Here is an 11880-nt window from a genome sequence, read left to right as displayed (position 1 = left end):
GGAAAAACACGTTTTAACTCTTGTTTTGGTGGTCGTGGGGCTGTGTAAATAACTTCCACCAAATGCCCCCATATGGAGAGGGGCAGCACTGCCTGCAACCCCAATGATAGAGATAAAAATAGATCATTAATAATATTTATTTGTACAGCACTTAAGATAAAACAAGGTAAAAGCAAAACCAGATTTAAGTTATTTAAACTCTGAACAAGATTCCAAATTGTCCCAAATTATCATGAGGCTTGTTGGGACTGGAGTAAAATAAGAGATAACAGCAAAAAAGGTAAAAAGGGAGTTTATAGAGCCTGGTGAGCAGAGTGGATGTGACATGATTTAGTTAGGAGAGAGTGACGTGGTGTTCTTGGAAGAGATAGGATAGAAATGTAAACACACTCAATGTGACCTGCAGAGTATTTTTACAGCCTCAGCCAAGCGGCCCTGCATGGTGTTTTAATTGTGAATATGTACGAATAAGGTGGCAGCCATTACAGCCTTAACTAAGACTAACACTGTACACCTGGAACTAAAGTTTATTATTTACTCTGTTTAGACTTTTTAGTTTAATTCATACACAGAGTGATACGTGCACTTGAGGTTTAAGTGAAATCTAATGAGCCTGTTTATTAAGTGGTGATTACCAGTGGTGGAAAGTAACTACATTTGCTCAAGTATTGTACTCAAGTACTATTTTGACATATTTGTACTTTACTTGAGTATTTCCATTGAATGCTATTTTATGCTTATACCAGACTTTTTACTCCACTAGATTAATTTTAACACTCACAGTTAATTGTACATAAACACATATATGCTTTTATGGTATATAATGCAGTACTGTACTACTAATCTGCACAGTATTTCAATTATCTAAACTGCTCCATATTATCTAATAGTCAAATAAAATATTACAAACATAATAATATAATACTGTAAAAACATATATTCTGCAACATTTAATTTTACTTTTGATACTTGAAGTACAATCAGTTGATAATACTTCTGTAATCTATATTATTCTGAAATGGGACATTGTACAGAATGAGTGCTTTTTGTGATTTATATATTTGAATGCTAATACTAGGCTACTGTACTGTACTGTAAGTAACATTTTGAAAACATGACTTTAACTACTATTAGAGCATCTTAGTATTTAAGACCATAGTATTTGTATTTCCACTTGAGAAGGATCTGAGTACTTCCTCCTCCTCCAACACTGGGGATTTATTCAATGGATCCAGTGTAAACTGCACAGCTGGATCACACACACTCTGCCTCATCCTCCACATCGAATCCATGCCGTGTTTTCCATCAGATCCATAATCCAGTCCAGGTTTTATTTGCAGCACAGAGGGCTTTATGGCCTCTTCCTACAGTTAGGATACTCGACACTACAAACTTGGACCATCTTTCTCAAAAACATTTGAGTTTCTCGCTTTTATTAGGCGTGAATTATAGTATGAAGTACAGCACATAAGCTGTTTTATGTAGGTTTAACTTTACAGAACAAGCGCTTTGGATCTCCTGCTGGTTTTTTCTTCACTTTGTTTTTTTCACCAGCATTCCTTTTTTCTTGCAGAAACAGATGCGTCTGCCTTTTTACGCGAGAGTGAAACACTGTACTAGTCTGGTAAGAGTGCGCAGAAAGAAATTATGCAGGATGTTTATGCAGACGGTTGACTCCAACTCTGCTAACTTTTAAAGAGTGGCTTAGCTTGATTTCATAGATTGGATGTTTATTTTTTGCATATGAATGTCTTAGTAATTAATACTTTTAGATATGTTCAATAACTGAGTACTTTGTGTCCTAGGATCATTTGAAATCTTTCTGATCTTCTATTTTTTTTATGATGTCTTTGGATGACACATGCCTTGTGACACAAAAGTGACAAAGTACACAATCTACAAATAGACTTTACTGGCAGTAACCTGTGAAAACTGTGTGTTTGGTTCCACTAAAAGTTTCCAGCAATTTTCAAATGTCTCATCATCATGCAACTGGAGATATTTTTGTGTAATCCAGTTATATTGTACAGATATTTAACTATTATAATCACATTTAATATATATATATGTATAATTTTGCAAAAAGAGAACTGATGTAAACAAATAAATGTTTTCTAACATAGGTGAAATCATTGTTCACTGTTGAAGAGCTGTGACCCTCCCAACTATCCCTGACTACAAAGTAAGGACAATCTCGTCGCCATGTCCTTTGAGGAAGTCGAAGACCCCTACATCTTCTCCACCAACACTCTACCCAGCGACCGCCGCTTCCTCCCTCCTCTGGCCAATGGGCTGCTGGGATGGAGGGTGTACAACAACATCATGCACATGGGTGGCATGTATAACGGGGAGGGGGGACGATGTCACAGAGCAGACATCCCCTGTCCCCTCGCCGTGAGGGTCGAGTCACAAGAACCAGGCCTGAACACATACAGCATGAACACACACACAGGTAGAGTCTGCAGGGGGGGGTCACATGACTTGAAATAGACTCAAGTTACATTTGATGACTTTAGACTCAACTCGACAGAATAAAATAAAAATGCAGCTCCACATGGACTTCAGCACCAGTCACTTGGCTTAAGCCTTTTGACTTGAACCATTTTTAGCTTCTCCCAATTTAACCCACTCCCCTTGATTATATCATGCGAGCATTCATCCACTGAGACTTCTATAGACGTAGCCGGCCCCAGTGCGGGCCTACCTGAATGTGCGGGCATCTCACCGCATAAAAGGAGGCCTCGCCTCCTGACTATCATCATACACTTCTCTTCAGCAAGCAGCATAGGAGAGACAGGGCTTATATAACAAGGGTTACCATATTTAACCCCTCGTTGTATCTCTCACAGCCCCGATGTATACACTCGCTGTCGTCCAACAACAACACTGTTCCATCTCACTGTCCCTGACCGGCTTTTGGTGAGTTAGGCGCAGCAGCCGCTGCGCCTCACTCACCTCTCCCTCGGTCGTAACCGTGGAGATTTCGGGGCTGCGGCTGACAGAGCACACTCTGACGCGCTTACCTCGCGAAAGTGTGCTCGGAGAACAGCGCTGAGTGCTCTCACCCCCCCCCCCCCCCCCCCCCCCATTGCCTATATGCGGACGGAGAGAGTCCTCAGCCCTGTATGGGCTCACTATGCACCAACTCCCCCGAGTCCCTAAGGAGCACGGGGAGAGCACAAGTGCCCCATGTCCAACACTCAGACACGCTTACCTCGTGAAAAGCGTGTATGGACTATGACGTGGAGGGCTCCCCCCTCCTGCCCTAAAGCAGGGGGAAAGAGTCCTCCAGCCCCTATGGGCCCAGTGCGCGCCACATCCCCCGGGACCGGGGGCCCGGGGAAATGTAAGCGCATTACGCCCGGGGAGGGGGTCGGATGCCCACTGACCCACAGCCCCCCCCCCCCCCTCCTCACCAGTCCTGTGTCGCCCCAGCAAGCACAGATGATGAAAAGGAGCCAGACATGTCCAAGAGATAAAACTTTATGATGGGGCCTGGCGTTGACCAAGACGCCGCCTTGCATATGTCCTCCACACTCACGCTGTTAAATAAGGCTGTTGACAAGCTATATAGGTCTATAGCTGTACTGTTTGTGTGATACGGTCAAGTAAACCTGCTGCAGAGCCACTATTTCAAGTATACTACGTCATCGAGTATACTACTTAAACAGTCCTTCGGCGCCACTTGAGGACGTAGTATACTTGAAATAGTGGCTCTGCAGCAGGTTTACTCGACATTGAGAAACGGCCAGCCACAGCCCGTGTAGAGTGTGCACGGACCCCCGTGGGGAAGGTTCTCCCCGTCCGTAGGCATGTGCAATGCACTCGCAGAGCCAGCCTGCCAGGCGTTTCTTGGACAGGGCTTCCCGGTCGCCCCGCCCCCGAAGCACACAAACAGCTGTTCACTAAGGGCAGCCGTGGGCTCCACATAACATGCTAGCAAGTTATAGGAGAAAACCATGAAGAACTGAAGTTACATTAATAAGAGCCATTGGGAGAATACATTACCAAATGTTATTTTGTTTTTACAAAGACTATGGTGATGAAGAAAACACAGTTATAGTATTTAACAAATGCAGGTCAAAATTGGTCAAGAAAGCATTATGACTAAAACTCGAAACTCAACCTTTAGGAATTGATCTGGGATTTAATTGCAAAGACTTGTGACTTGAAGACAATGACTTGGTACCATCTCTGTTTCTGCAGTTAATGTCTGTTTGCGGGAATCTGTAAAAACATTATCGCTGCTAATTGTCTCGTCTTCTCCTGCAGGCATTTTTACCCACACTTTGAGCTCGGCAAGTGTATCGGTGACACAGTCTCTGTACTCCCACAGACATTACCCCAACGTGATGGTGATGGAGGTCCTGATGGTGCGCCAGGTGACTTCAGAGGAGCCGATCACTGTCAATCTGGTCGGTTCATTCACACCTCAGAGCAAAGACATCGTTTTCGAGTCTGGTCCTGATTACAAAGGAGGAAGGTGAGGTATAAACCATGTACATTTCTGACTATATGTTACAAGTCTGATATCTTAAATAGTCTACATTCCTCTTTCCCTTAGTTACATCAATGGAAAGGTGTCCACAGCTGAGTACCCAGGAGGTTCCTGCCCAGCAGTGCACCTTATCTGGACCCCCATCCCCCCCACCCTGATGCTGAATGCAGACCAGAGCCAGGGTCGATGGGGCTTCGTCCTGGTTGTGGCCAACAGTTTAGAGTCTGCCGAGGCCAAATACGATGAGAGCCTGGATCTGATGGCGACTGGTAACCTGCGTCTGTCTCACGAGAAGGCCTGGAAAGAGCTGTGGCTGCAGAGCACGGTGGAGGTGACGGGGTCAGACAGCCTCTGCAAGGCTCTGATTGGCAGCATGTTTTACCTCCTCAGTGCTTTCCCCTCCATCAACGACACCTCCAGCTCCTTTGGGGGAGTCAGTCCCGGCGGGCTGTCTAATGGAGGGGATGGTCAGGACTACTGGGGACACATTTTCTGGGACCAGGTAAGGCTAGTGGCTGTTTACGACTAGTTTTGGTATTTGCTTGTTGTTTGTATTCCACAAAAACCCTAACTTCCTGTGACAGGACATTTGGATGTATCCTGGCATAGCCCTCTTCTACCCCAAGCTAGCCCGATCTGTGCTGGAGTACAGGGTGGGGACTGTGGAAGGTGCAAGAGACAACGCTCAAAAGCAGGGCTTCAAGGTAAAATAGCAACTTTCCCACACTTTGTTCGCTCCCCTAGTGTCTTTGAATGCATCTGGGTCAGCGCTCGAACATCTCTGAACCCACGGATATCTTTTGTCATTTTTAGTTTACATGTGTTACTATGTTTCTTCTTACACAAACAAATGTTTCTTCTAACAAGGGTTGATATCAAAGAAGACAAATATAATACTTACAAAAACATCTAAATGTGCTGTCAGTCATTGTTCTCAAAAACTTACAAAGAAATACATATATATTTCTTACCATATTTGAGCATATTACCTCAAAATATATAGGCTATAGTTTTATGTTATTCCAAGTCAAACCAAAAAGTGACAGTTTGCAGACCATTTACATGCCTCCTTCAACCCCTTCAATGTTGGGGATGTTTGTAAGACTCTAAAGGGCCTAGACCCCAAAAAATCAGCAGGTCCGGACGATCTCCCCCCTCATTTCTTATGGCTAGCTGCAGATATTGTAGCCAAACCACTTTGTCCTGTTTTTAATCTTTCTATAACAAGTCATTCCAGATGTTTGGAAAACTGCAAATGTTCTCACCTTATTGAAAGGTGGTGATCCCATGGTGATGAATAATTACAGACCAATTTCCAAGCTCTCTATTTTAGCTAAAGTACTTGAAAGGCTGGTGAATGATCAAATCAAAGAATATTTAAGCTTGAGCAACATTCTATCTCCTCACCAGTCAGGCTTTAGGAAGCAGCACAGTACAGTAACGGCTGCTTTGAAAGTAGTGAATGACATTGTTGAAGGCTTGGACGCAAATAGCTACTGTGCTGCCCTTTTTATAGACTTATCCAAGGCATTTGATACTGTGGACCAAGGCATTCTATACCAGAAGTTATTCCATATAGGCCTGTCTGACCAAGCTGTTGGTTGGTTTGCAAACTATCTTTAAAATCGCAAGCAATGTGTACAATTCAGCGGCCTCTCCTCAAGCTTTCTTAATATGCCCAGAGGCGTTCCTCAAGGTTCGGTCTTGGGACCAACCCTTTTTACTATTTATATAAATGATGTTGGTCAAAGTATTGATGCCTCTGTACATCTATATGCAGATGATACTGTTGTGTACTGTTGTGCTAGCACTGTTGCCCTTGCATTTGAACGTCTGCAGTCTGCTTTTGACACTTTTCAGTCACATCTCTTCCACCTTACGTTGGTGTTAAATTCAGATAAGACAAAAGTCATGTTGTTTTCCAATAAGAAAAAGTTACCAACTGTTCTTCCCTGCATCATGTCTGCAAAGCATAACCCCATTGAAGCTGTTAACACCTACAGATACTTAGGCATCACTATAGATGAAAATCTCTGCTTCGAAGTTCAAACCACATATTGACAATCTCTTAAGGAAATTGAAATTAAAACTGGGATTATTTTTTAGAAATAAGGCCTGCTTCTCCACAAGTGCGAGGAAACGGCTTGTAGCTGCCACATGGACTACGGGGGATGTTGTGTACATGAACGCCTCAGCTCACTCCCTTCATCTGCTGGACGCTGTTTACCATGGGGCTCTGAGGTTCATAACCAACTGTAAACCCCTCACACACCATTGCACGCTGTACGCTTTAGTCAACTGAACATCATTATCAATGCGCAGATCACTGCACTGGTACAAACTCATCTATACCGCTATGCTTGGACTGCTGCCCCTCTACATATCCACTTACATATCACACAAACAGTACAGCTATAGACTACGATCTCAAAATGACATCACTCTTTCCGTCCCCTCAGTACGCACGGTGCTTGGGAAAAAAGCCATATCATACTCTGCCCCCTCGACCTGCAACACACTTCAGTAGGAACTTAAGCTGACCACTTTGATACCCATCACGGATTTTAAACTCATTTTTAAAAAACTGGAGAAATCTTCTGTGGGTGTTTGCACCTGCTATATCTGACTGTATAGGGATTTTAATGACTACTTTTTTTACGATGTATTATAGTGTTGCCTCTGTGTTTAGTGTCCTTTCTGTCTGTAACTTTGTTTGGTAGTGTTACCACTGAACAGGTCTCTTGAAAATGAGACCTTGTGTCTCAATGAGATCTACACCTGTATAAATAAAGGCTAAATAAAATGCACAAAAACCTATATAACTCACTACAGGAAAAGGAAACCCCAAAAAGCATAATAGGATAGCATAATTTCAGTTTTTGATTTCAGGTTTAGCAAACCCTGTGCTTTTGTTAGTGACTCATTGGGAACCATTTTAGACACAGCCCAAGTAGACACATGCAATGTGTGCTGGCAAGGAGGAGTGTCAGTGGCGGCAGCAGGAAACCAAAACCAACTGCTGGTGGTAGAATAACAGCCGTGCTTGGTTTATTTTTGGGTTCATATTAGTTTTACTTAGGGTTAATATTAGTTTTATGTTTTTTATCTTTGTTGTCTTGTTTTGTATTTTAACAATAACCATGAAACCATACCTGAGTCTTCTGAGATGTTATCTCTGCAGGGACTGAAGTTCCCGTGGGAGAGTGCAGTGTCAGGCCGGGAGGTGTGTCCCGAGGACATTTATGGACAACAAGAGATTCACATAAATGGAGACGTCACCCTGGCCTTCCAACACTATCTCTACCTCACTGAGGTATGCTCTTTAATCCCCACTCATTGTCATAGTGTCTCTTTCTCACTTCTGTACAAAAACACCCTGTGTAATGATCTCTTTGTTGCAGGATCTGTCCATGTTCACAGAGGGCAAGGGCAAGGAGGTGATATACGGGGTGGCTGATTACTGGGTTTCAAGGGTATCATGGAACCCCGAGGACAAGAAGTATCATCTCTTAGGTACAAATCATTTTTAGAAAGAGGTTCCATTTAGCTTAGCATGATTATCAGACTAATAATTTAATAAAAGCTACATTTTAAATGTCTGACTTTATTTATTTTATCTATATATAGAAACACTTGTGATTTAAAAAAAAAACATTTGTAATAAAGTAGAATTTGTTTCTTGTGTTAAAACTATTTTATATGTTTTCTTAGCACTGACAATACACAGCACATTTATTGTACCAGCCAAAAGCCACTTTTCATTTGTAGTCCCTTATTTACTTTTTTTTTAATATTGATTTTGTAATGTCAGATTTAATAATAAATGTTTTATATTTATACATGTTAGATACCTACAAATGTGACATTAATCAAAGCATACTGTATGATTGTAATGTTTTAGTTATTGAATAACAGCCAGGATATTTCTATTAAGAAGTCAATTTAGCTTCACATAATTATCAGAATATATATATTTATTAACTAAATTAAAGACATGTTACTTATCTACTGGACAACATTCACTAAGTTGTTGATTGTTAGAACTCTTTTAATGTATTTTTTACATGTATACATTTTAGATATGATGCATGTTTTTTATTGAAATGTTATGAAGCATTTCCCCTTTGTGCCATTCAGGTGTCATGCCACCTGATGAGTATTATTACAATGTAAACAACTCAGTGTACACAAACACAGTGGCCAAATTCAGGTACTAGTATTCAAGTATTTCCCCGGCCCTGCATATTGACTCATCATCACTAATAAAACTAAAAGCTTCACACTTTTCAGTCTCCAGTTCGCTGTAGAGTTGGCTGAACTCCTCCAAGATCCTGCACCGAAGGAATGGAAAGAGGTGGCCGATCAACTCAAAATACCTTTTGACGAAGAATCCCAGTACCATCCAGAGTACGACGGCTACATCAAAGGTGTTTGTTTTGTCCATTTTGACACTGACATAAATAAGAAAGAAGAAATATCCACAACATGATGAGAATGTCTTCTGTACGTCTCACAGGTCATCCAGTGAAGCAGGCAGACACGGTGATGCTGGGATACCCTCTTGGTTTGGAAATGTCCCCAGAGATCAGGAGAAATGACCTGGAGGCGTACGAGCCAGTGACAGACCCTGATGGTCCGGCCATGACATGGGTGAGACACAGCATGCTGTACGGGACTCTGTGGGAGATTCTGTGTATGCCCTTTTCTTGTGATTACACTTTAATTACAAATAAAATATAAACTGGGTAGTGGCAAAGGGAGTGTTTAAACATAAATCAAATCCTCAATTAAAGCAAAAATAACATTTAAAAGATACTTCAATGAGTAAAAAGTAAAAAAACATAGGTAGAAAGTCTCTAAAATGTTTCTTAAAGCTTCTGAAATCACCATGGTACAAAACATTAAGGGTTGATTAATACTAACCCACCATCTTTCATCCTATTTATTTGCATATTTATTGTTTTGGTTTAACATAAAAAGCAGATTTTATGGATAGAAGTGGAGCTCACTTTTTATGTACTTTAAATTGTTGGAGGTTTAATATATAATAATTACATTTATTTTAATAGTTCAACAAAGGTTTAGTTAAATCTGCAAATGAACAAGTATATATACAGTAGCTGTGGTAAATAAGTTAAACACATTTTAGAAATTGGTACATATATTTGTTATGTTTAACAGTGTCCACTTGCATTGAAAGTAAAAGCCTGTGGTTGACGTTCCTTCTTAATCAAGTGCGTGTTTGTAACAATGCTTTTGCTTTCCGTTACCAGGGTATGTTTGCAATCGGCTGGCTGGAGCTGGGGGAGGCTGAGAAAGCTCAACATTTACTTGAGAAGTGCTTCAAAAACATCCAGAGACCGTTCCAGGTGTCTTTCTGACTCAGACAACCACACAATGATAATAACTGCCTCTCTGCTGGATATCTAGTGAATGTGTGGTTACCTCTCCTCACAGGTATGGAGTGAATCATCCGATGGCTCTGGTGCAGTTAACTTCCTCACAGGGATGGGGGGATTCCTGCAAGCTGTGCTCTTTGGTTATACTGGCTTCAGGTCAGTTAATGAAAAAACACTTCAATATGTAGACAGCAGGAAGGCAGTAAAACACAGATTAAAATGCTGTTTTCCCCCTAGAGTTCAGAAGGAATGCCTGGCCTTTTCCCCGCATCTTCCCAAGGACATATCGGAGCTCTGTGTCCGCGGTGTGAGCTACCTGGGCAGTCAGATGGACTGGCTGCTGAGGAAAGACGAGGTTTGTATCATACTGAGGGAACAGGGACAAACAGCTGGCAGCACTAAGCCCTGCGATCTGCAGGTGGTCCTGAAGGCATCAGGAACTAAAATCCCTCTCACACCAGGTAAACATTTTTGTCTTAAGAACAAGGTCTATTTACACTTAAAGTGGAAATGGACAACTTTTTAACCCCTGCCCCACCTCACTTGTGATTCCTCTTGGTTTTATTGTTGGTGCCTTTGTCACAAAGACAACAGGTTCCCTTCAATAAGACATGAGACATTTTATGGTTTTGGTAGTCATACAACTAAATGACAATCAAAACAATAAGATAAGATAATAAAAAAGGATAAAAATTGAAAATGCTTTTTGCAAAAGGTGATATGTTTAGTTTTTAAACTGTCTGCAATTCTTGCTGCTGGGGTTAGTAACTGAAAATACATATATAATTCATACATATATAGAGGCAGACAGAATGCATAGTGAAAACGATGCTTACAGGGAAACAATCCAAACGACAGTGGTGTATTTATACTATAGCCATGCCATCTTGCAATTAAGATGTACTTCACAATGAGGCTAAAAAATGGTTCTGTCGCCACTATACGTTTGTTATAATGAAGAACACGCTTAAAACTCCAAACTACAGCCCAAGAAAAAGACAAGCAGATAATCTGTACATTACAATTACAGAGAAACACTAAGTATAACATTATAGTATTTGAGTGACAAAATAAGATGATGAAGAATCTCAAACTACACGCATAAAATATTTTACAAATCCAGAAATTGCCCCATCTGTCTTACCCATGGAGAAAATAATGAAATAAAGAGAATGAAGAGCACTTACTCTCTTTATATTGAAAAAATAACTGGCTCTTCAGACAAGTGACAGCTAGGCTTTTAATACCATAATACTTGCTATCAAGTCTCATAATGTAAGAAAAATGGCTCAAATGTTTCTAGGGACCTTAGGGAGTGTCATACCCCCTTGCCAGAATACTAGGGGTGATATACCATTTGTCAAAACACATAGGAGTAAATCTGGGCAATCAGTGCTGCTATCATTTAAATAAAGGATACCAAGATGCTACAAATAAAACAATACTAATAAACAAAGAATCATGTGTATCTATTATCTGTAAATTGTCCTGTTGGACCAAGTTTGATATGATTTTATTTAGTACTCAGTAAAGTGTTATTGTTACTTTGCTCCTTAATTACACTTTTCATATTTATTTTTTGCATTGACGCACTAAGAGATTATTAATTGTATACATCTATATTTTCAGGGAAGCCGGTAACTTTTCCTCTGGAGCCCGGGTGTGTTTGTAAACTGGTTTCGATGTCTTTCTGTTGGCCTCTCTGAAACAGCAACCATCATTATAATTTCATTTATACACAATACAAAATATCTTCATATCTTCATATCAATGCTACTGTTAAGTTGTATGCTGCCATTAACTTCAGCAATAATGGACAAAATGTATGAAATTCCTATAGTACTATCATAATAATATGCCATGTTGCAAAGTCATGTATCAATGATATTGCATTGTAAATGATATATGTATTCAAATAAAACTCATTACACACTGTGCAAAGCTTATTCTTCACATTTGATTTGTTTGTGGATTTGTTATAAG

The 11880-nt window shown here is 40.7% G+C and overlaps 1 protein-coding gene across 2 annotated transcripts; it reads left to right on the top strand.

Annotated features, from left to right (window-relative positions):
* Positions 1–1314: 1314 nt before the first annotated feature.
* pgghg (protein-glucosylgalactosylhydroxylysine glucosidase) lies at positions 1315–11832 on the top strand. 2 transcript variants are annotated; one of them, XM_079681671.1, is made up of 14 exons: positions 1315–1624; positions 2124–2452; positions 4273–4483; positions 4565–5000; positions 5083–5202; positions 7680–7811; positions 7900–8011; positions 8636–8708; positions 8789–8925; positions 9015–9148; positions 9772–9867; positions 9956–10053; positions 10135–10358; positions 11527–11832. In XM_079681671.1, the coding sequence occupies exons 2-14, from the start codon at positions 2203–2205 to the stop codon at positions 11601–11603; spliced, it is 2100 nt and encodes a 699-aa protein (XP_079537797.1). In that variant the 5' UTR covers positions 1315–1624; positions 2124–2202; the 3' UTR covers positions 11604–11832. The 2 variants fall into 2 exon arrangements, with proteins under 2 accessions (XP_079537797.1, XP_079537798.1); XM_079681672.1 differs by lacking the exon at positions 1315–1624 and having other exon boundaries at positions 2209–2452; positions 4337–4483.
* The last annotated feature ends 48 nt before the right edge of the window (positions 11833–11880 follow it).

This window comes from Notothenia rossii (assembly GCF_949606895.1).
Source record: "Notothenia rossii genome assembly, chromosome: 5".
Lineage (NCBI taxonomy): Eukaryota > Metazoa > Chordata > Actinopteri > Perciformes > Nototheniidae > Notothenia > Notothenia rossii.
The sequence above is the reverse complement of the archived record's forward strand: the minus strand, read 5'-3'. Positions and strand labels throughout refer to the sequence as shown.